Source organism: Brachycentrus maculatus, unplaced genomic scaffold (assembly GCF_059751285.1).
Source record: "Brachycentrus maculatus isolate JH-2025_06_01 unplaced genomic scaffold, ASM5975128v1 h1tg000504l, whole genome shotgun sequence".
Classification (NCBI taxonomy): Eukaryota; Metazoa; Arthropoda; class Insecta; order Trichoptera; family Brachycentridae; genus Brachycentrus; species Brachycentrus maculatus.
This window is the reverse complement of record NW_028281250.1, coordinates 148177-175132: the sequence shown is the minus strand read 5'-3', so window position 1 is coordinate 175132 and position 26956 is coordinate 148177. Positions and strand designations below refer to the sequence as shown.

The window sequence follows — 26956 nt, the reverse complement described above, 5'->3', positions numbered from 1 at the left end:
TAATTACAAATCAACAAATTGTTTATTTTATTATTATAAGCTCACTAATTTACAAAGAAGAATTTTACCACGTTTTATATATATAAATATACATATATATGTGTGTGTGTGTATGTGTGTATCAGTGACGTGCTTAGGGTTTACCAGTAAGGTAAGCCCATAATTTTTCACATTCGTGAATATATGATGTACCTATAATTTCTTCACCTCATATTATTCCCAGTATAGTAAGCACCCAGAAAGTATTATAAATATAAACAATGTACTGTAATCATTGTAAAAATATTCTAACATGTAACTTTTGTAAGGTATAGTAGCCATCACCTTGAAATAAAGGAAATGTTCACTATAATAAAATATCTTCCTCAGATATTAACCATAACCAATAAGTACCATCACCATATAATGGCATGGATAGAGTTTAATAAGAGTTTAATAATAGTCATACATTAATTACGTATTTTTAATCATTTGGTCTAGATTTAGTCATTTTTATTTGGAGTTATAAGGCAAGCCGGGCTTTTGGGCTTCTAGGGAAGAACCGCCACTGGTGTGTATAGTATAGTTTCTTACGCTGTATTGTTATATTATTATATATTATATACACACGCACACACATATAAGTAATCTGTTAAATATTTTCATTAATATAACATTAGATCCCACCTGTCAATCGACTTCGTTGACAACGACTCCTGATTGATAAATAAATATGTATCCTGTCACACTTCGAGTGCCAATAACTGGTAATTATCATCACACGACCTGCCGATAACTGTCCCTTATCCTGATTTTGTGCACACACACACATTGACGTCACTCATTTGACATATCGTAGTCGTACAGGAGAAAGTGACCAACTAACACAACGTAAAATGTTCAGGAGGGCCATTTAAGTCACTTTTGCTTGGCAACAAAATAAACATCAATGCAGTTAGTCATTTTTACCAAGTCGATATATTATACTTCCAAGTTTATAATCCTTTGGGATTATTTTCAGGGCAATATTAAGCTAGTAAGATATCAAATAGTCAATCATCACGGTTTTGTTAAAAATGCACTTGGTCACTTTCTCCTGTAGGACTACGTAATTTTCAAAATAACGATCCATAAAAAAGCATAAAATTGTATATATATTATAATAAATTCAATTTAATTTAAATTATAATTTTTCGACATCTCAATACAGATGAAGAGGAGTATGGAAGTCTGAGCCCATTTACAGGGCTTACGACCGTCATAGGCAGGTTTAAGTGATCATTCGCCAGTTGTACCCATTATTGACAACCAGAAACGTACTCAAATTCTTGGAAGTTCTATACATATGAACCATTTTCAAAACACGGTTCTTGAATCACTAGAACTTCACTAGAGACATCTATCGGTGAGATGAAAAGAAGCTTTTTATTGAGCAGAAACTCTTTTATTAGTATGTGAGGTCCGAATCCTGGATTAAAAAATTAGAATAATAACTACAATAAAATAAGCACACACTGAAAATGTTGTATATATACATACATATGTTATTTACTGACATAAAAGAAAAGCATTTTATTCATTATTTTATTGAAAAAAGTAAATACATGTGTTTTTTTTTTATTATTTATGCAAATATTTCAATTTCATACTAATTCTATGAGCTTAAGCGGCTGTTTATTAGAAATATGTATCAAATTGTGATGGAGTGGGCTCGAACCGAGAAACTCTGACTTAAGAGTCCGCGACACTAACCACGGGACCACAACCCGACACACATATATATATATATATATATATATATATATATATATATATATATATATATATATATATATATATATATATATATATATATATATATATATATATATATATATATATATATATATATATATATATATATATATATATATATATATATATATATATGACAGCTTCCTATTTATTGACAGTATTCATTGTATATTTTACAGATTATCTGATATAAGCATATATTTTCATATATCTATTGTACAATTAGGAGTTTTTTTTTACAAAAAAATATTTAATAAAAGAGTTTCTGCTCAATAAAAAGCTTCTTTTCATCTCACCAACAGATGTCTCTAGTGAAGTACTAATGATTCAAGAACAATGTTTCTAAATTGGTTCATATATATAGAACTTCCAAGAATTTGATTAGTGTGGTTGTCAATAATGGGTAGAATTGGTGAATGTTATACGTGTTACCATAAATTGCCCAGACTTCCATCTTCAATATCAAGAAATGTCAATAATACGTACATACATATATATATATATATATATATATATATATATATATAGATATATATATATATATATACAATATATATATATATATATATATATATATATATATATATACATATATATATATATATATATATATATATAGAAGGAAAGGTCATTCATTCAGTAGGTGTTGAGAAAAATTATCATCGCTATGTTTGACAAAGGTAAAATTTTCTGGAAGCTACAAATGCTCGAGGCGTATTATTTTGTTTTCGTCTTATCTCTTTAAAATCCTTTGGCAGATTAAAAATAAATTAATTTAAAATAACTCGTCAGGCGTAGTATATTTCCAATCAGTGAATGAATTACAAAATAAATTGATTTCTTTGAAACCGCAAAGCCTAAGAAGGGTCTAAGTGTATTGAAGGTGATTTGAGATAATACAGGTAAGTATAAACCAGAACTTTGATTACTCTATTCGAGTTACGAAAGGTGTGTTGAGATGGTTTGGGCAATCGAATGAGTGAAGAAAGAACACTAAAAAAAATACGAAGTGAATATATTTTAAAAAGAAGCAGACAAAAACCGAAGAAAACTTGGCAAGTTCAAACATTTCAAATATTTGGACGTGGCGGGTCAGGAGTCGGAACGGGCGAAGATTGTTTGCGGCGATGGAGCGGTGTGGCGTTCTATTCTCACCGTCTACCCCTACAGATAGTTGGCGTAATGGTTAAATAGCTACAATATCCAAATCAACCTAGTTTGATGAATGGATGTAAGGTACTGATGGCATGAAGCTACCAGGAGTACAGAACGGCGCAGGAGGTATTCGGAAGAAGCCAGTGGGTTTGTCTTGTATGTATTATGATAAGGGGAAACTTGGCATTATCAAGTATTCCAAATACTTAGTCGTGGTCAGAATGTGGCGTTCTATTCTCTCCGCCTACCTCTACTGATAGTTGGCGTGATCGTAAGTTAGCTACAATATCCAAATCAACCTAGTTTGATGAATGGATGTAAGGTACTGCTGGCATGAAGCTACCAGGAGTACAGAACGGCGCAGGAGGTATGCGGAAGAAGCCAGTGGGTTTTTCTTGTATCTATTATGATAAGGGGAAACTTGGCATTATCAAGTATTCCAAATACTTAGTCGTCGTCAGAATGTGGCGTTCTATTCTCCCCGCCTACCTCTACGGATAGTTGGCGTGATGGTAAGTTAGCTACAATATCCAGATCAAACTAATTAGATGAATGTATATGAGGTGTTGCTGGCATGAAGCTACCAGGAGTACAGAAAGGCGCAGGAGGTATTCGGAAGAAGCCACGTCTTATTATATGTAATTTCTTAGAAGTCTTCAAATCCAAAGTCTGGAATCTTGAAATCGTCCATGTTTATGTTTGGCATTGGAAACTGTGGTGGCGCTGGTTGGCTTACCAATGCCAATTGCTGACATGGTCCTTGATCGCCATCTCGATTAGCACAGGCAACCATAGTGGCAGGCTTCGTGGTGACAACGAGATTTTGCTGATTTAGTGGTGCGTTTAGAGGATAAACGTTCACAAAATTGTTCCCCGACGGATACCCTATCCCACCTTGTTGACCAAATCCGTTGTTGGTGTGTTCAGGATAAGTGGTGCCTACATTCTGGGAATATCCACTATTGCCAGATCCTGGGTGAGTATAGCCTTGATGGATTCCCTGGTTCGATTCCCGTGGATTGACGTAGAAAGTGTTTGAACCCTGCTGAGGAACTCCTGGATTGATGATGACCGGATTTCCATAAACTCCGTTCCCTACAAAAAAACACAATGTGCTATCAAAATTTTATTCTAACATCTTTCTGTAAAAAACACCAATCACTCAGCCTTGAAGATCGTCTCTTGAAAGTTTTCAGCAGATACTTTGTGGCACATTTTATAAACTTTATAAAATTAACTAACTTTTTTTTAACTTTTTTTATTAATACAATTTAACCTACCGGTTTCGACAATGCCTTGTCATCATCAGGGTTCATTTTAAATAAAAAACATTAAAATACTCTCACCAAAAAAATCCACACACTCCACATATAACATTTAGGATTCACTCATGGTTTAATGTTTTATATAATTTATGGTATAATAGTCTTTTTTATTTTTTTTTCAAGATTTATATGTAATGGGCATTCTTTTTTTTCTTAAGAATTTTTTATTTCTATTATTTTATTTCTTTAGGGAGTTTATTGAAATATTTAATTCTCAAATATTTTAAGTTTTTTTGAAATCGTTTAGTATTACATTTTGGAGTTGAAAAATCTTTTAAGAATCTCGAAGACAAACTTTTTTTAAAATTCAAATATTTGTCACCTTTTAGTAATTGAAAAATTGCAGTTTATTTAAAAATGGTTTTTATGTTTGGGACTTGAAATTTTGTAAATAATAATTTAGTTCGATATACATATTTTGTCTAATTGTTAATAATTGTTTTTTAGTTTTTTGATTAAATCTATTACATCAGACAATAATATGTATTAACTTTTAAAAACGTCTGAGACATTACTATCTGTCATTAGAATCCTAACTGTCCATCAAACCTCCTCCCTCTACCTCCTTCCCTAAGCTCCCTTCTTCCTTTGCCCTCCTTATTATCGTCTTTTGTTAATTTATGTTTCTTTTTAAATGTCAATTTGTAATTTAAGTTTTTTTAAATGTTCAAGTACTATCTGCCCACTGATTGCAAACGGCTATATATGGTATCAAACGTTTTGATCAATATCACTAGTCCGTTTTTGGTCGGTTGGAAGATATTGCTTTTTAGCAATAAGCCCGCCAATGTACTTTTTATTTTCTGTACATGAAGTTTAAATAAATAAATAAATAAATAAATATTTTTCAAAATAACTTTAATTTTTGTTTTCTGTACTATTTTCACAGAGTTCAGTATGTTGTTGTAGGTACCTCCCCATCCAACAATGCCATACTGTAGTAGTGAGTTCCTTAGTTTGGTATAGTTTAATATCATACAATTGTTAATCGCCATTTCTCACTAAAACACCGCTGTATATAATTTTATATTTTAAATAATAAATAAAGCATACCTGGATTGGAATATCCGTTAGATCCTTGGGGACTTTGAATTCCTGGATTGACGATGAAAGTGTTTGAACCTTGATGTGGTCCAGGGTTCACTGGATTTGTGGGATAAGTTATTTGATTTAAATTACCTTAAACAAAAAAATAAACAATTGTTGATCAAACTTAGCTAGCGGTCAGTAGCTCTTGGGCTCCTGACAAGAGAACATTGAGCTATGAGCTCCTCACGCTTACACTGTGCATGTATGCAAGAGTGAGATGCGAATATAGTGTCGCGGTTCCCGCACACTCTTCACGCGCTGTTTATATATATAATACCTCCGATGTACCCGATACATTCTGATTATTATTAATATTATTTTTTAAATCAATGCGTAAAAATGTTATGGAGGAATACTTAATACTTAGCCTTGTATTATATATATATTTATATATAATATATATATATATATATATATATATATATATATATATATATATATATATATATATATATATATATATATATGTATATATATATATTTATATATATATACAATATATATATATATATATATATATATATATATATATATATATATATATATATATATATATATATATATAAATATATAAATATATATATATATATATATATATATATATATATATATATTTATATATTTATATATATATATATATATATATATATATATATATATATATATATAGATATAATAATTATTAGAAGCAATGTGTACAAGGTACAAAACACCGGGAAGAGAAGGTTAAACATTATTTAAAGTTTTTATTATTTAAGCTTATAATTTGAACAGATAATTTATTTTATAAATTCATTTTGAGATGCCAAAAAATAATATGAAATAAATTATCTGGTCAAATTATAAGCTTAAATAATAAAAATGAAAATGGTATTTTCTGGCGTTTCTCATGTGTGTGATTATAATCCAGGATTCGCACCTCACATACATACTAATATAAGAGTTTCTGCTCAATAAAAAGCTTCTTTTCATCTCACCAATAGATGTCTCTAGTGAAGTTCTAGTGATTCAAGAATAATGTTTAAAAATCGGTTCATATATATATGTAGAACTTCCAAGAATTTGAGTAGTGTGGTTGTCAATAATGGGTAGAATTGTTGAATTTTACACGCGTATAAAGTGATCGCTTTAACCAGCATATGACGGTCGTCAGGCCCGTAAATGCCCAGACTTCCATATTCTTCTTCATCTTTATATATTATATATATTATATTCTTCATCCCATCAAAGGATGAGATGTCAAAAAATAATATGAAAATGACTCCTGTAATTGGAGATAATCCAGATTTTGTGAACAAGTATTTGGACACACTCAAAATGTTGTGAATTTTTTTAAGTATTTGTAATTATACGTATTAATCTAAATTGTTCGAAATCTTATAAACTAAACTAACTAACTAACTAACCATCACGCCGCTTCCCCGCAGGGTTAGGCAGAGAGAATAGAGCGCCACACCACTCTGTCCTTGCAAACATTCTTGGCCTCTTCCACGTTCATGCATCTCCTCATACATACCCGCCGATTGTTACGACTCCTAACCTGACCAGTTTCAAGTATTTGGCATACCTGATCGTGCCATGTTTTTCTCGGTCTTCCTCTGCTACTTTTTCCTCTTACATTCGCCTCATAAATTTGTTTTACCGTTCTTTCCTCACTCATTCGTTCTACATGCCCAAACCATCTCAACACACCTTTCTTAATTTTGATTCTTAATTCTCTCTCTTATAAACCTAAAAAAGTTATTCTATTCCCTGTCCTTTCCTTTTCTTCTTTTTCTATCACTGCCATCTCCTTTTCTCTTTATCCCATCCTTGTCTCATGTCTCTTCCTGTATATTATAGACTTCTCTTATGCATAGAGTTGTGAAGAACTGTAATTGGTACTCATGATTTCATTTTTGATGTATCACATCGCTCACTCCTTTCAAGAACGTCATAAATAAAAAATCGTCAATTTTCAGTTGTGCATGTTATCGGAATGCCCAGAAAATGTACTACATCCCAGCGTAAGCGGCATATTTTTAACTTAATATTTACCCGCTACAGGGCAGAAAGTGTTGTTTTTGCATTTTGAAGAAAATGTATTGTTTAATTTTTTTTTTTAATTAATTAAATATTTTTCAAATGAAGAAAAATCCTTTAGGTTTTACCTTAAAAGATCTGTTTCACAGTAAAAAGTTCCGTAAGTTGCTTGATATTAATTTTTAAAACATTATATTATATTTTTAAACTTTAAAAATGTTCTCCTGGAAAATCAAGTATTTTGATTTATTACGTTCTTGAAAGGAGTGAGCGATATATTGTAACTGTTGTTCTTACTTCCAATAAAATAAAATAAAATCCAACAAGTTTTCTTACCTCCTTGAGGCGGGAATCCTCCGGATGAAGTACCAAACCCATTCCCGTTCCCTGGGCAGGTGTCACAGGACATGAATCCTTGAATCCCGTATGCTTTATTTGTTTCTGTTATCGAAGAAACTGTGTTGACAGTCTTTTGATTTCCGGTTTTGTAAAATTTGTAATTTTGAGCTAGAAAAAGCGCAACGCGATTAAGAACATTTTGAGAAATAAAAAGACCTTGTTTTTCGATCCACTCACATTTTTACTAACAACCAACTAGTTTCGGCAACAACCTGTTGCCCTCTTCAGGGTTTAATTTGTGACTTAAAATAATATATCAATATGATCCACAAAGTTGATGCTTTATATATATATAAAAAATTATAATTTGTTTTTTATTTATTTTTTCGGCTTTTGACTTTGTGGCAAGATGTGATGAAATTATAAAAGAAAAACACTTGTTTTTTTACCAGTTGAGTTTATTTTATTATGACGATTATTTTAATAAAAATTAAATACTTGAATAATCCACTTAATTGAGTTTTATTTTTATTTACGACTAGTTTACATGAATAATTTAGAAAATTTAGAAAAACATAATGTATGGAGATTGTGATAGAAAATATATTGGCCAAACTGCGAGAAATTTAAAGATAAGAATTAAAGAACATCATAGCGGTCTTGTTAGTAATTATTTTTCGGAATTTGCAAATCATATAATAGATACTAATCACTCATTTCACTCTCATAAATTAAAATTATTACACCTTGTTCCATATAAAGGCCAAATTATGAATTATCTTGAAAATTTAGAAATACAAAAAAACCTGAATTCTAATAATAATTTATTAAAAAATATATTGTTTCAAAATTCTTCGCCATTGCTTTCAATTTTTCCTTTGTTTTCAAACTCCGTTCCTTGACTAACCCCTTCCCCTTACTTTCCCCTCTCCTTATTTATAGAACAATTTTATATTTTATATTTTAGTTATTATACAGACCTGAATGATGGAAGTTTAACTTCTGAAACATGTAGTCTATAATAAAACTCAAGTGGTAAAAAACGAAGTGTTTTCTTTAATTATTATTATAAAAATTTTAATTCAGATAAAACAATAATTAATAATATACTGTTTCAAAATACGTCACCATTATTATCTATGTTTCCTTTTACAAAAAAATGTTGTTCCTTAACCCCCCTTCCTATATTTATTAACCTATATATACACCTAAATATATTTTTATTCGTTAGTTTTAATTTGTACCAGAAGATGAAAACAATTGTCGTTTTCGAAACTAGTCGTAAATAAAAATTAAAGTCAATTAAATGGATTATTCAAGTGTTTAATTTTTATTAAAATAATCATGTCATTCCACAAAGTTAATGCCGAATCAATAAATAATATGACGATTATTATTATGACATTGGTGTGACGTTATATTCTCTCCGCCTACCCCTGCGGAGAGGCAGTGTGATGGTTAGTAAGCTTCAAGATCCAAATCAGTCTAGTTTGATGAATGGATGTAAGGTACTGATGGCATGAAGCTACCAGGAGTACAGAACGGCGCAGGAGGTGTTTGGAGGAAGCGATTAGGTAAATATATTTCTTACGTGACCTCCTGTGTCTGATAGGTACATCTCTAATGGGAGTAGTACTAACGCCCACCAAAAGTAGAAACAGCGGAACGTACTGAAAATATATTATAAATTTTATATATTACAATTCCAATAGAACTTTAAATATTATTTTGTTAACAACACAGATGAATAAAAATATGAAAGTCTGGGCATTTACGGGGATAATGTCAAATTCAAGAACGTCAAAAATAAAAATAAACTTGATTTTTCAGGAGATCGTTTTTAAAGTTTAAAAATATAACACTATGTACATATTATTGTGCAACGGATCTTTGAAAAATATTTTTTTTTAGTTTAATAAGTTTTTCTTCAAAATGCAAAAACAACATTTTCTGCCCTGTAGCGGGTAAATATTAAGTTAAAAATATTCCGCTTTTGCAGGGATATAGTGCATTTTCTGGGCATTCAGAAAACATGCGCAACTGAAAATTAACGATTTTTTATTTATGACGTTCTTGAAAGGAGCGCGCGATTTGTGAACGAGTATTTGGACACACTCGAAAATTTGTAAAAGAACCACAGATTTTTAAAAATTTTAAGACATAAAAATGCTAAAAAAATAATTAAAACATACTTGAATTGCCTTCATTGTTAAATAGAAATACAATATCGCACTTGTTGAATCGCAGCTAGTATTGGAATGACATCACAAGAATGTTCTCTTGTACTATTTCTTTCAGAAAACCAGGGTTGACAAATCGCTCACTCCTTTCGACAACGTCATATATCAAATATCGACAACTTTCAGTTTTGCGTGTTTTCGGAATGCCCAGAAAATGTACTATATCCCAGCAAAAGCGACATATTTTAAACTTAATATCAACCCGCTACAGGGCAGAAAGTGTTGTTTTTGCATTTTGAAGAAAAGGTATTGTTTGATTTTTTATAGTAAATATTTTTCAAACGGAGAAAAAACCTTAAGGTTTCACTTAAAATATCTGTTGCACAGTAAAAAGTTCAAAAAGTGGCTTGATATTTATTTTCAATTTATTTTATTATATTCTTAACCTTTAAAAATCAAGTTTTTTTTCAATTTATGACGTTGTTAAAAGGAGTGAGTGAAATAAGTTCTTCTTCTTTTTCTGGCCCCAATCTTCACCTAAGTGATGCATTGCTTTAAATCAATTGCTATTATCAAAATGCGAGGCGATTAGATTCAATAATACAACTTTTTTTCCTCTGCTGCTTAGTATAGGCCTTGTGGCCTGTTTTTAAGAAGGATTTAGCCTCCTGTGATGTCTATTCACAGCTGTCAATCATCGTTTTGGTGGTCTGCCCGAGAGACGTCTATCTTGGTTTTGGTTGTGCAATGCAATGTGGGGGAGATATCGTCTATCTTAGCGTCAAATCAATGAATGATAAAAAAGGTATATTTAAAAAATTTAAAAAAATAAACATTTAAAATCGCAATCCCTACTAAACGAAAAAAAAATGGCAAATATTTTCGTAAGAAATTGATAATTTGGCCATAACACTTATTTTTTTAAAAGGTCATGCAAATTGATAACTTTTAGAACAGATTGCCACTGTTGATTTATTGAAATGTGACAAAAATAAGTAAACATACAATTTTTACAAGGAAAAACATGGAGCAGTCAATATATATATATATATATATATATATATATATATATATATATATATATATATATATATATATATATATATATATATATATATATATATATATATATATATATATATATATATATATATATATATATATATATATATATATATATATATATAATATATATATATATATATATATATATATATATATATATATATATATATATATATATATATATATATATATATATATATATGTATATATATATATATGTATATATATATATATATATAAATATAAATATATATATATATAAGGCTGAGGTAAGCATTATCGATAAAATTAAGAAAGGTGTGTTGAGATGGTTTGGACATGTAGAACGAATGAGTGAGGAAAGAACGGTAAAATAAATTTATTAGGCGAATGAAAAACATGGCACGATCCGGAATGCCAAATACTTGAACGTGGTCAAGTTAGGAGTCATAATAATCGACGGGTTTGTATGAGGAGATGCATGAACGTGCAAGAGGCGAAGAATGTTTGCAAAGACAGAGTGGTGTGGCGTTCTATTCTCTCTGCCTACCCCTACGGGGAAGCGGCTGGATGGTTAGTTAGTTTTTTTAGTTAGTTTACTCTGAAGCAAAAAGAAATGATTTGCACGTATTTAAATTCAGCTGGAAGAATATGCTATGTTCTACAGTATAGAAAAAAATCAAAAAGGGGAAATCAAGTATAATTTCTGACACTCCAGAAAGGACAAGTTTTTGAAAATAAAATTATTTAAAAATGGAAAACGAAAACCTATAGATAGACCAAACAATAAGCCTAACGCTAAAAGAGTTTAAAAAAAGTCATAGAAGATATTTCAATGAGTGATGACAGAGATATCAGTTCGGATAAATCAGTTGAAATAGAAGGTGTATCACTGACAAAAACAAAAGGAAAGGAGAATAATAAGTGTCACATATCGCTCACTCCTTTCAAGAACGTCATAAATCAAAAAACTTGATTTTTCAGGAGAACGTTTCAAAAGTTTAAAAATATAATACAATGTATTAAAAATAAATATCAAGCCCCTTCTTGAACTTTTTACTCTGCAAAAGATCTTTTTAAGTAAAACCTGAAGATTTTTTCTCCATTTAAAAAATATTTAGTTTATTAAAAAAAATAATTATACAACACCTTTTCTTAAAAATGCAAAAGCAAATTTTCTACCCTGTAGCGGGTAAATATTAAGTTAAAAATATGCTTCTTTTGCTGGGATATAGTTCATTTTCTGGGCATTCCGAAAACATGCACAACTGAAAATTTACGAATTTTGATTTATGACGTTCTTGAAAGGAGTGAGCGATATGTGAAGGAGAATACCAATGTAGTGGTATGCAATGGCTTAAATGTAAATTATGTGGCCCATGAAAATTGTGGAATATTAAGATATCTGAACTTTTTTTGCCAAAAATGGTTAATAAAATTTCTTTTGCATGCGTCTACGTATTATACAAAAGTGCCCACCAATTATTTTTGTTTTAAAATATAATTTTTCCATCGATCTTGCATTTTAATTGATGTCCCTTTCATGGTATACTGGTGTCCCACTCATGGGAGGGTGTTTATGAATGGGACATTTTAGGACATTATTTCAAATCGATTTTTCAGGCAGTTAGGTTAATTTTTTTAGAAAACAAAGTACGGCATATTTGTAGCTAAAAGATTGAATAAAGAGAAACCACGTTTACTTTTTGTGATTCGTTTTACAGAGAAGAACTAGAGAGGCAAAATCAAAAACGTCCCATCCATGGGCACTCTATGTTAAAATACTTTTTTACAAACCTTTTTCACAAACCTACGTGGCAGTCTGTCATCTGACATTCTGTTTACAATATATAAGTGTATTTTGTGGCATTTTGTGCCAATAATGAGAATTTGTATCCAGACCTTTGCAAATATCTGATGTCTTTTTATTTCATTTTTTATTTTATCACATCAACGCTTGGCAGGGCTATGGCTAGTGCAGTGAAACCTCGATATAACGAACCTATTCAACGAACGAAAATCCGGTCCGAAGAAAAAAAAAAACGTCCTGCTAATATTATGTATGTTTAAATTCAAGTGTCGCCAAATGTAAACAATTTTTGGCAGGCATGATAATCGAATCATTCGTCTAGCACTATAATTTGGTACAAAATTCTGTCCTGTTCGTAGACTGCACCTAGCCGGAAGTACAACACACTGCCAAAGTTATCAGTGGTAAGATCACATCTCGGCGTTCTTGGGTAGCATGTTTTCTAAGGGATGGAAAGATTGATGAAGACATAGAAAGGAGAGTGAATGCTGGGAACGAAGTGAATGGTGCACTGAAATCAGTTTTAGCAAATAAAAACCTATCAGCGGAAGCTAAACTGGCAGTGCACAACGGAGTCCTGGTTCCAACTCCAATGTATGGAAGTGAAAAATGGATTTTGCAAAAGAAGGATGAAAGTAGACTGAATGCAGTCGAAATGCGATCTCTCGTATGATAGATGTGCGAATAGTGAAATAAGGAAGGAATGCAAAGCTGAGATAAGCATTATCGATAAAATTAAGAAAGGTGTGTTGAGATAGTTTGGACATGTGGAACGAATGAGTGAGGAAAGTGTAAAACAAATTTATGAGACGAATGTAATTAGGAAAAGGAGCAGAGGAAGACCGAAAAAAAGTTGGCACGATTAGGTATGCCAAATACTTGAAAGTGGTCAAGTCGTAATAATCGGCGGGCATGTATGAGGAGACGCATGAACGTCTAAGAGGCGAAGAATGTTTGCAAAGACAGAGTGGTGTGGCGTTCTATTCTCTCTGATGGTTACTTAGTTAGTTATTACATACATAAGTCATATATATAATATTCCCGATGAGTAATTTGTATCTCTCATTTTGGGACATGGGATTAAGGTTAACAAGACTGGAACACAAAGAATAAAGTAACAATTTTTTTTTTTAAATGATCATAACATGGCAAAATATAAAAACAATAAACAGGTATAATAAAAAGGCATAAGAAGGATATTTAAACCAAATAAATGAGAAAAACATAAGGTAAGAAGCATATTTAAAATAAACAAATGAGAAAATATATTTAAAAAAAACATAAGGTAATAACAAAATAAGAATATATGACTTATCACTATGTATATATTTCTTTTCATAAAATATTTTTTCCGATCAATTATGTTATACGCATTTTCATAATTTTAATGAGTTGAATATAAAAAAAACGGGATTACCAAAAGCAAACGCGTCGATATCAAACAGCAATATCACTTTACGACGATTATTAATTAATTCTATTTATTGTTTCGGCATTAACTTTGTGGTAAGACATGTTACAATGATTAAAGAAAACACTTCGTTATTTACCACTTGAGTTTTATTATAGACTACATGTTTCAGAAGTTAAATTTCCATCATTCAGGTCTGTATAATAACTAAAATATAAAATATAAAATTGTTCTATAAATAAGGAGAGGGGAAAGTAAGGGGAAGGGGTTAGTCAAGGGACGGAGTTTGAAAACAAAGGAAAAATGGAAAGCAATGGTGAAGAATTTTGAAACAATTAATTCTTTTAAATACATATAAGTATATGGAGGTCCTCACCAAAAACTTACATTTCCAATATTGCACAAAAATCCTTTATATGCAAATCTGTTATGTTTACTGTATTCTATCGAAATCGTAATTAAAGTTGCGACGAAACGTGACCAATCCTGTGTTAAACCAATATGAAATCATATTATTTTTTGACATCTCATCAAAGATGAAGAAGGTTATGGAAGTCTGGGCATTTACGGGGCTGACGACCGTCATAGGCTGGTTTAAGTGATCACTTTACACACGTGTAACATTCACCAATTCTACCCATTATTGACAACCACACTACTCAAATTCTTGGAAGTTCTATATATATAAACCAATTTAGAAACCTTGTTCTTGAATTACTAGAACTTCACTGGAGACATCTATTGGTAAGATGTCAAAAAATAATATTAAAATAACTCCTGTAATTGGAGATAATTCAGATTTTGTGAACAAGTATTTGGACACACTCAAAATGTTGTAAATAAATTATCTGGTCAAATTATAAGCTTAATAATAAAAATAAAAATGGTATTTTCTGGCGTTTCTCATATGTGTGAATATAATCCAGGATTCGGATCTCACATACTTATATAAGAGTTTCTGCTTAGTAAAAAAGCTTCTTTACATCTCACCAATAGATGTCTCTAGTGAAGTTCTAGTGATTCAAGAACAAGGTTTCTAAATTGGTTTATATATATAGAACTTCCGAGAATTTGAGTAGTGTGGTTGTCAATAATGGGTAGAATTGGTGAATGTTACACGTGTGTAAAGTGATCACTTAAACCAGCCTATGACGGTCGTCAGCCCCGTAAATGCCCAGACTTCCATATTCTTCTTCATCTTTGATGAGATGTCAAAAAATAATATGAAAATAACTCCTGTAATTGGAGATAATCCAGATTTTGTGAACAAGTATTTGGACACACTCAAAATGTTGTCGATATGAAATCATTGAATCGCACCAAAACGTAACGATTTCACAAGCTAGAATTCCTGATTACTAAAAATCATTTAAAATGGAAATGTAACGTTTTGGTGAGGGCCTACACATATCGGTAGTGTAATGGCGAAGGGGTATATCTGTCAAATTGTTCATTTTCTAAGTTTGTTCCACAGAATGTCTAAAATAGTGTATTCCATAATCTGGCAAAAGGATATAGCTGTAGTTAAAACACTTATTTAATTTTATTTAGATATGTACATATAAAAATACGTAAAACAAATCGCTCACTCCTTTCAAGAACGTCATAAATAAAAAAAATTGAGTTTTCAGGAGAACGTTTTTATAGTTTAAAAATAAATCACAATGTATTAAAAATAAATATCAAGCCACTTATTGAACTTTAAACTGTGCAACAGATCTTTTTAGGTAAAACCTGAAGGTTTTTTCTCCATTTGAAAAATATTTAGGATATTCAAAAAAATAATTAAACAATACCTTTTCCTCAAAACGCAAAAACAACGCTTTCTGCCCTGTAGCGGGTAAATATTAAGTTAAAAATATGCCGCTTTTGTTGGGATATAGTACATTTTCTGGGCATTCCGAAAACATGCACAACTGAAAAGTGACGAATTTTGATTTATGACGTTCTTGAAAGGAGTGAGCGAAATGAGTTTAGTCTGAGACAGATGTACCCCTTTGACTTTACACTACCGATATATAGTAAGGTAATGGAAGTGTTTGATTCCCAAATATTTAAAATCCTATTCGAATTGTTTGGTATTGCATTTTGGTAATGCCAAAGTCATTTTGGTATCTCGAAAATGAACTTTTCTTTAGTCACTAGAACTTCACTAGAGACATCTATTGGTGAGATGTAAATGAAAATTTAAATGTGATGAAGTTCTAGTGATTCAAGAACGAGGTTTCTAAATTGGTTCATATATATACAGAACTTTTCTTTAGTACCTATTTTTATAAAACGGACTTTCAGCTTCAGCGGGCACCCCTCCCCGCAATCAGTGCGTTATATCAAAGTTTTACTGTATTTAAATAATAAAATACGTGGGAATTCTGTCAAGATAAAAAAAAATACAACGGTCACCGAATTTTAAAATTAAGAGAGAGATCCAATTAAAAATAAATCCATTCCAGCGATGCCGGATGTTTGCCGAATGTCGAATGAGACTTGGTATTATTAAACCTTTGAAATTTAAAGGGATGCGTGTAATGACGTGAAGCGTACATACATTTCGCTCACTCCTTTCAAGAACGTCATAAATCAAAAATCGTCAATATTTAGTTATGCGTGTTTTTGGAATGCCCAGAAAATGTACTATATCCCAGCAAAACCGGCATATTTTTAACTTAATATTTACCCGCTACAGGGCAGAAAGTGTTGTTTTTGCATTTTGAAGAGAATGCATTGTTTAATTTTTTATTTATATATATAAAACCCTTATCCGCGCCCCAATGGTGCATAGGGCACTGCGTAATACAAACGCAGTGTTATCTTGATCGTTTACACATGAAGGAAAGGTGATCAGCCCTCCGCTTTATGTACCAGTCCAGGGTAGTATTGAATAAATAGTACAGTGTAAAAATCACTTATATTTATATGACCCCCCCTGGAAATCGAACCGGGGACCTCCAGAACGGTAGCCGAGCGTGCTGACTATTACACTACGGAGGCGAACAAGTGAAAATTTTTTATGTACATAAACTTAATGTTTTTCAAATGGAGAAATAACCTTCAGGTTTTACCTAAATAGATCAGATACACAGTAACAAGTTCAATAAGTGGCTTGATATTTATTTTTAATACATTGTATTATATTTTATGACTATAAAAACGTTCTCCTGAAAAATCAAGTTTTTGATTTATGACGTTCTTGAAAGGAGTGAGCGATTTTATTAATACGTCGTAATAAACAGCCATTTCAATTCCACGAATCATGTCCATTTCATCGGTTGGCAAATTCATTATTCACATTTATAATTCATTTTTATCGTTTTTACTTTGTTTTTTTTGTTTTTTTGTTTTCTGTTAAAGTCAAGTGTATGTATAATATGTATTGTGTTCTTGCCAGTGCCCTTTAGTATGACCTAAAATAAAATGTATGCCCACACACAGGCCATGCCTTTGCGGGATCTTTTCTTGTCGGTATTTATATTATGTTGTGAAATGCAAAAGAATATAAATTAAAAAAAATATATACATAAGACTTATATCCATTTATATATATATATATATATATATATATATATATATATATATATATATATATATATATATATATATATATATATATATATATATATATATATATATATATATATATATATATATATATATATATATATATATATATATATATATATATATATATATATATATATATATATATATATATATATATATATATATATAAAAAAATATATATATATATATATATATATATATATATATATATATATATATATATATATATATATATATATATATATATATATATATATATATATAAATATATATATATATATATATATATATATATATATATAAAAATAGATAAAACCCTTATCCGCACCCCAATAATGCATAGGGCACTGCGTCATATAAACGCAGTGTTATCTTGATCGTTTACACATGAAGGAAAGGTGATCAGCCCTCCGCTTCAGATACCAGTCCAGGGTAATCTTAAATAAATATGGCAGTGAAAAAATCACTTATATTTATTTCACCCCCCTTGGGAATCGAACCCGGGATCTCCAGAACGGTAGCCGAGCGTGCTGACCATTACACTACGGAGGCGGACAAATTAACGAGTTTCAAAATTGAATAATGTATATAGAAGTTCCAAGAATTTGAGTAGTGTGGTTGTCAATCATGGGTTTAAATTGTGAATGTAACAACATGTTTTAAAATAACGTAAAAAATTATAAAATTTAAAACTTTTATCTTTTAAAACTAAGCAATTATTTATATCGAAATTCCTAATAAATGAAAAAATTATAAAATCAGCTCATTTTGCATTAAAAAAGCAATATCTCGTTTTCTCATGTAAAATATAATGTAAAATATATTCGAGAAATGCTGGGAACAGAGTGAATGGTGCACTAAAATCAGTTTTAGCAAATAAAAATCTATCAGCGGAAGCTAAACTGGCAGTACACAATGGAGTTCTGGTTCCAACCCTTATGTATGGAAGCGAAGCATGGAGTTGGCAAAAGAAGTATGAAAGCAGACTGAATGCAGTCGAAATGCGATCGCTCAGACGAATGTGTGGCAAAACGATGTTTGATAGATGTTCGAATGATGAAATAAGGAAAGAATGTAAGGCTGAGATAAGCGTTATCGATAAAATTAAGAAAGGTGTGTTGAGATGGTTTGGACATGTGGAGCGTATGAGTGAAGAAAGAACGGTGAAACAAATTTATGAGGCGAATGTAGTTGGAAAAAGAAGCAGAGGACGACCGAGGAAAACTTGGCACAATCAGGTATGTCAAATACTTGAAAGCGGCCGGGTCAGGAGTCGTAATAATCGTCGGGTATGTATGAGGAGATGCATGAATGTAGAAGAGGCAAAGAATGTTTGCAAAGACAGAGTGGTGTGGCGTTCGATTCTCTCTGCCTACCCCAGCGGGGAAGCGGCGTGATGGTTAGTTAGTTAGTTAGTTAGTTATTCGAGAAAGTCGGACATCAATTTTTGAACTACCGGAAAGGTTAAAAAAAAAAAAAGGATGTTAGAGACATCTGTTGTCGATTGTTATAACATAAATGTCGGTAAAAACAATTTCTGTAACGCTTGATAATGAACAAACAAGAAATACTTAACATAAAACAAAAATATTATGAAACATTCTCAAAATACACGATGTTAAGATTTCCCGTATAAAACAGCCACAAAAAAATCATGACCGAATAAATAAATAGCTAAAAAATATCTACGAATTTGTACAATAATAAAATAAATTATTTTTAAAACAGGCAGAATGTTACGGTAATTTGACTTGTGATATGAGCACTATTTTTTTAAATGAAATTTCCATTAAAACATTTAAAAATGAACCTATTTAGCTATTGTTATTTTCCTTCAAACCAAAAATTAGGCCTCAGTTATGGTAGAAATATACAGAAGTGCGGCCATGCGTTAGTTATGGTTAGAGACATCTGTCGATGTAGGTTGTATGACGTAATAGACTTTTTACGAGAAAGCAATGAAGTTCAAGATATATATTATGTATTTATAATCACACATACTACTACTACTATTACTACTTCTACAATGGCAACGTTTCTCTGCAGTGGTAGGCAGAGAGGATGGAAGGCCACACTATTTTGTCCTGACATGTTCACTTCTAGCCTCTTTCACGTCCATATATATATATATATATATATATATATATATATATATATATATATATATATATATATATATATATATATATATATATATATATATATATATATATATATATATATATATATATATTTATCTCTATATAAATTTATTAAAATAAATGTAAATAAATATAAATATAAAATATAGGAAAGGCAATTGAGATAGTATGGGCACATAGGACGCTGAGAACCTGCACAAATTGTGAACAAGGACATCTACAGAAAGACGCAAACATACATGGATGCTACAGAAACTTAATTCAAAGGCACGGCCTAGGTGACTTTATCCATTATAGAAAGACCCACAGCCTGAGGACGAGGATAGCTGACCCCCACAGTCTACGAAGACGAAAAATTGGGATGGAGCCAGAAAAATTATATGATAAATGTACATTGATTTATAAGATTTATTGAGAAGTATCTTAGTTGGTCATGTTCTCCGTCTATGTCAGCCTCTGTAGTATAACGGTCAGCATGAAGACTACAGTACTGGAGGTCCCGGATTCGATTTCCATGAGGGGGTCAAATAAATATCAGCGATTTACGCATTCTTTTATTTATTTAATATTACCCTGGACTGTTACCTGAAGCGGAGAGCTGATCACCTTTACTTCATGTGTTAACGATCAAGATAACACTGCGTTTATATGATGCAGTGCCCTATGCACCATCGGTTGCGGATGATGGATTGAATCTAGTTTTTATATGTTTAAATTATTGTAGATTATAAAGCGCTCTTGAGGTGATTTCTAAAGAAAACGGCGCCATATAAATTGTCCAATAAATAAATGACAGGCATTGCATGAGATGCATGAAATGCATGAATGAGGAGGAGATGCACGAATGTGGAAGAGGCGAATAATGTTTGCAAAGACAGAGTGGTGTGGCGTTCGATTCTCTCTGCCTACCCCTGCGGAGAAGCGGCGTAATGGTCAGTTAGTTAGTTATGAATAAATTGCGTAGGAATTCTCACAGTTAAATATGGCCGACTCATCAGCTGTGACGTCATGCGCAGACTAACAATTTACAACCGAATGATTGGCAGACCCTATTATATTTACATTGCAGTCTGAGCTTTGAACACGTGCAAAGTGTTTTAGTACAAATTTCTGCCGCTAGGAGCGGTTTATCTCCCTTCACAACATTATGCAAATACCAACATATGTTTTGTTTCCGATATATTTTTTTATAATCTCCTCGTCCGCGCTGAACGTCGAACCTGTGTTCTGTTTCTGCTTAACATCGAGGTGTTAATGTATCCGTTTGTTGTTAGCCATTTTAAATCCGCAACAAAGTGTGCAAATGTGACATGACAGTCTGACGTTTCACAAAAGTCATCGACGAACTTCCAACTAGTGACAAGTGTACCCTGAGGTAAATATAATACAGAATAACAATATATAATGAAAGTTTATCGTTTGTAAGTGATATTTTAATGCTTTTGTATCGAAAATATGTTTTGTAAGTGTATGTCGAGACCGGCGCGATGTTAAGTTGGCTCTCAGTACTTAGTACTAGCTCATTATTTACACATAATACTAGTTCTTTTTTAATCGTTACTTCCTCTCTCAATACTTTAGTAATTGAACTACTAATTTTGTATATATTTTTTTATGTAAAAGCTTTTAATTTTGTATATCGCTCACGCTTTTCAACAACGTCATATCGCTCATTCCTTTCAAGAACGTCATAAATCAAAAAACTTGATTTTTCAGGAGAACGTTTTTAATGTTGAAAAATATAAAACAATGTATAAAAAATAAATATCAAGCCACTCATTAAACTTTTTACTGTGCAACAGATCTTTTTAGGTAAAACCTGAAGGTTTTTTCTCCATTTGAAAAATATTTAGTATATTTAAAAAAAATAATTAAACAATACCTTTTCTTCAAAATGCAAAAACAACATTTTCTGCCCTGTAGCGGGTAAATATTATGTTAAAAATATGCCTCTTTTGCTGGGATATAGTACATTTTCTGGGCAATCCGAAAACATGCACAACTGAAAATTGACGATTTTTGATTTATGACGTTCTTGAAAGGAGTGAGCGATATATCAAAAAACTTGATTTTTCAGGAGATCGTTTTTAAATTTTAAGAATATAATGAAATTTATTATTCCATATTCTTCTTCATCTGTATTGAGATGTCGAAAAATAATGTAAAAAAATTATAAAAATTGAATTGAATTTAATTATAACATCAATACGATTTTGTGTTTTTTTATGGATAGTTCTTTTGAATATATCATTCACTCCTTTCAACAACGTCATATTAAAAAAAAAACTTGATTTTTTAGGAGATCGTTTTTAAAGTTTAAGAATATAATGAAATGTAATAAAAATAAATATCAAGCCACTTTCTGAACTTTTTACTGTGCAACAGATCTTTTTAGGTAAAACCTATAGGTTTTTTCTTCATTTGATAAATATTTAGTATGTTTAAAAAAATAATTAAACAATACCTTTTCTTCAAAATGCAAAAACAACGCTTTCTGCCCTGTAGCGGGTAAATATTAAGTTAAAAATATGTCGCTTTTGCTGGGATATAGTACATTTTCTGGGCATTCCGAAGACATGCACAGCTGAAAATGTGTAAAAACATTGTTAACTTGTGGTATGGTAATATAACAGTCTCCTTATCATTCTCCCTTTTTACACAAAGTGAACGATGAATGATAAGGAGCGTGTTTACGTGAACTCTAGCTTACGAGTGTTTTTTGCCTAGAATTTTAACTCGTGAATAGTAACTTTAAATAGTAACTTGTAATAGTAACTTTAAACACAAAGAGTTTTGAAACAGAATGTGGAAAAGAAGGTATCCATTTGACAAAAAATTATGAGGCGATAGGACATAAAGGTCTATGGGATTTAGTGGTGTCTTTTTTAGAAACTATGACAAGACGAATAACACAAATAAATGAGCTATGTGACAGATCTTGATTGATATAAGATATTGAATCCATTGTGTCTATTGTATTGTTGTATCTTTTGTATTGTTTTTAGGGATCAACCTCATTAATTTATTATGAACTACACGCATCCACTATCATTTTTAAGACATATAAACTAAACATGCTTTAAATCCTTGTACATAATACGCAAGAAGAATTTTCTACAGCAACTAATAAATATTAAAAAATAAGCCCAAGTAGGGCCATGATAAAGGTGTTGCATAAACTGTAGCTAGATTTTAGAGTCACTTGGACATGAGGTGATGTAAATAAAAACGCGTTCTTAGGATTTGGCAGTGAGAATAGAACGCCACACCACTCGCCTCTCTCATTCATGCGTCTCCAGACATGTCCACTTATATTTTATCCATTACATATGGGAAATAGAGTTGGCCGATCGAATCGATAAAAATAACGTTTTTAAAACGACTTAAAAAAAATCATTACATATTTTGGTTTTATGATTCGATCATTGAAAGCTATCCACAAATATTAATATGTTTCACATTTTTTTTCGAGTTACCTGTTGTCCACGTGAGCTACGGCTTATGCGACACCGCTTATCATCGCCGCACTGATGCTCCAACTTGATACGTTTCAAAACGTATGTATTGCTAATTGTTAGTGGGTTTACTCATTATGTTCATAGTTGCAATATTTTTTCAAAACAAATTTATGAGGCAAATTTGATCGGGAATAAAAGCAGAGGAAGACCGAAAAAAACATGGCTTGATCAAGTATTTGACATATTTGAAATTGGTCGAGTCAGGAGGTTAGTTACTTCGTTAATTTTTTTATTATCTTCTTCTTCCTGGCTCCATCCCAACTTATCGTCTTTGTAGACTGTTAGGGTCAGCTCTCCTCGTCCTCAGGATGTAGGTCCTTCTGTCATAAACAATGTCACCTAGGCCATGCCATCGTATCATGTTATCTTTCTGCAGCATCCATGAATTCTTTGGTCTTCCTCTAGATGTATTTCGAGGAAGATCCATGGCGATTGCCTGATTCTAGTTTTTTATTAAACTATGACTTCACTAGTGAAAATTCTAGGCAAAAACACTCGCGTATTTGACTTTGAAATCCTTTTTTTTTAATTACCTAACGTCCAAGTGACTCTGAAATCTAGCTACGGCTAATGCAACACCGCTTATCATGACACTACTCAGGCTTCAACTTTTTAAGTTTTATAGCCAATGCCTACTCGTGAGTGGATTTACTCTTTATGTTCAAAGTTACTATAATTTCATGTAATTCATAAGTGAAAATTCTCGCCAAAAACACTCGCTTATTTGACTTTGAAATCTGGACAGAAATATATAATATAATTAAAATGTAACTTTGTTTTGAAATCACTATAATTATTTAATTATAACATAATTATCATGTCTACCGGTTTCGAAGCTAACCGCTTCTTTATCAAGTCTTAATAAAGAATTAGATTCGTAGCCGGTAGACATTATAATTATGTTATAATAAAATATTTATATTGATTTTAAAACAAAGTTACATTTTAATTATAAAATGGGAAATCACAAAGTTAGTGCTTCAAATATAAATTATATACAAATATATAAACTGAGAAAAAGAACGAGTACATTCCGAATCGGGTATCCGAATCAGTAACAGTGACTCATTAGTCGCATCTCTACTCGAGTACACGTTACTCGGTTCTTTTCCAGTTATTGGAATACATAATGAACGATCCGTTTTGGATATCGATACTTTTTGTATATGTAGGTACCTACCTAACTTGTTATTCCGCTGTTCGCTCGACGACAGTGTCAGCCTTATTTGTATATTTTTACATCGTTATCTTTGTGTAAATTATTGTTTTATTTTTCTTATACACTCGCGTATTCGTAACAGCGGCAAACGAATTATGAATGATAAGTAATTGATAGTCATTGTGACAAAATCGCTAGTCGAAGCTGTGTTCGTTTGAAATTCTGTTGAAGTGTGTGAAGAGGCATATTTTGAATAGTAATTATCAGTGTGAAAGGTGAACACGTTTTGAAAATTGATTGCGATTTTATTTCTTTGAATATTTTGCTAAAATATAACCGTGAAATTGTTGAAATAATAATAAAAAAATAGTACTAATAAAAAGGCGTAATTATTTAAAAAAAAATATTTGTGAGTGTTTTGTGTGAACATTTTAAAATGGTAAATATCTTTATAAATATTTTATATTATTTTCTCCTTAAACGAATTTAAACTACAACATTTTGAGTGTGTCCAAATACTTGTTCACAAAATCTGGATTATCTCCAATTACAGGAGTTATTTTCATAGATTTTTTGACATCTCATTAAAGATGAATAAGAATATGGAAGTCTGGGCATTTACAGGGCTGACGACCGTCATGGGCTGGTTTAAGTGATCACTTTACACACGTGTAACATTCACCAGTTCTACCCATTATTGACAACCACACTATTTAAATTCTTGGAAGTTTTATATATATATGTATGTATATATATATATATATATATATATATATATATATATATATATATATATATATATATATATATATATATATATATATATATATATATATATAAATATATATATATATATATATATATATATATATATATATATATATATATAAACATATATATATATATATATATATATATATATATATATATATATATATATATATATATATATATATATATATATATATATATATATATATATATATGTTTATATATATATGTATAAATATATATATATATATATATATATATATATATATATATATATATATATATATATATATATATATATATATATATATAAACATATATATATATATACATATATATATATATATATATATATATATATATATATATATATATATATATATATATATATATATATATATATATATATATATATATATATATATATATATATATATGAACCAATTTAGAAACCTTGTTCTTGAATCACTAGAACTTCACTAGAGACATCTATTGGTGAGATATGAAGAAGCTTTTCATTAAGCAGAATGAGAAGCAAAAAAGCTTTTTACTGAGCAGAAAATCTTTTATTAGTATGTGAGGTCCGACTCCTGGATTATAATCACACACATGAGAAACACCAGAAAATATAATTTTCATTCCAGACTTCATGTTCTTCTTCATCTTTGATGAGATGTCAAAAAATAATATGAAAATAACTCCTGTAATTGGAGATAATCCAGATTTTGTGAACAAGTATTTGGGCACACTCTAAATGTTGTTTTAAAGAATTATTATAGCAATCTTTTTTTCAAATAATTGAGAGTGATTTTAAATTCGCACTATAAGCTTCTCCCCAGCCTAGAGGTAAGAGCAGTATATGGAAGAGTAGAGCTAAGAACGGTAGCCGAGCGTGCTGACCATTACACTACGGAGGCGGACGAATATGTACAGGTTAAAAATCATAATTTTTCATATATTATCACGTTTTATTTCATTTTTACGCATGCGGTGTTTGAAAATGGTGCGGAATTCATGGAAACACGTCGTTCACTCCTTTCAAGAACGTCATAAATCAAAAATAGTCAATTTTCAGTTGTGCATGTTTTCGGAATGCCCAAAAAATGTACTATATCCCAGCAAAAGCGGCATATTTTTAACTTAATTTTTACCCGCTACAGTGCAGAAAGTGTTGTTTTTGCATTTTGAAGAAAAGGTATTGTTTAATTATTATTTTTTTTTAATATACTAAATGTTTTTCAAATGGAGAAAAAACATACAGGTTTTACCTAAAAAGATCTGTTGCACAGTAAAAAGCTCAATAAGTGGCTTGATATTTATTTTTAATACATTCCTTTTATATTTTATATATACATATGTACATATATATATATATATATATATATATATATATATATATATATATATATATATATATATATATATATATACATATATATATATATATATATATATATATATATATATATATATATATATATATATATATATATATATATATATATATATATAATTTAAACTTTCTTATCACAATTATTATCTAAGTGTACTCTGTGACGTCTGACACTCACTTATATCCTTTTATCTTTCAAGATAATTAATATTTATTTTAATCTGAGTATGTAATCGCTAATTTAAATGATTTTGTAAGTATAAAA

General features: G+C 30.4%; 2 protein-coding genes and 1 long non-coding RNA gene across 3 annotated transcripts in view; 2 read left to right on the top strand and 1 right to left on the bottom strand.

The window, feature by feature from the left end:
• Positions 1 to 2771: 2771 nt before the first annotated feature.
• LOC148301899 (uncharacterized) lies at positions 2772 to 9963 on the bottom strand. The gene is made up of 5 exons (XM_088272535.1): positions 9896 to 9963; positions 9295 to 9373; positions 7701 to 7871; positions 5307 to 5432; positions 2772 to 4023 (listed from the first exon to the last, which is right to left on the bottom strand). Exons 1-5 carry the CDS (start codon positions 9908 to 9910, stop codon positions 3575 to 3577), a joined length of 840 nt encoding a protein of 279 aa, XP_088128661.1. The 5' UTR covers positions 9911 to 9963; the 3' UTR covers positions 2772 to 3574.
• Positions 9964 to 20975: 11012 nt separating this feature from the next.
• LOC148301898 (tRNA-specific adenosine-34 deaminase regulatory subunit adat3) overlaps positions 20976 to 26956 on the top strand; it is an 11975-nt gene continuing 5994 nt past the window's right edge. Inside the window, exon 1 of the mRNA XM_088272546.1 lies at positions 20976 to 21225. The gene's annotated coding sequence lies outside the window, so the exon portion shown is untranslated. The remainder of the gene's footprint in view (positions 21226 to 26956) is intronic.
• Positions 24559 to 26956, top strand: part of LOC148301897 (uncharacterized) — a 25192-nt gene continuing 22794 nt past the window's right edge. The window contains exons 1-2 of the long non-coding RNA XR_015838732.1: positions 24559 to 24966; positions 26127 to 26231. This is a non-coding gene — a long non-coding RNA (uncharacterized LOC148301897). The remainder of the gene's footprint in view (positions 24967 to 26126; positions 26232 to 26956) is intronic.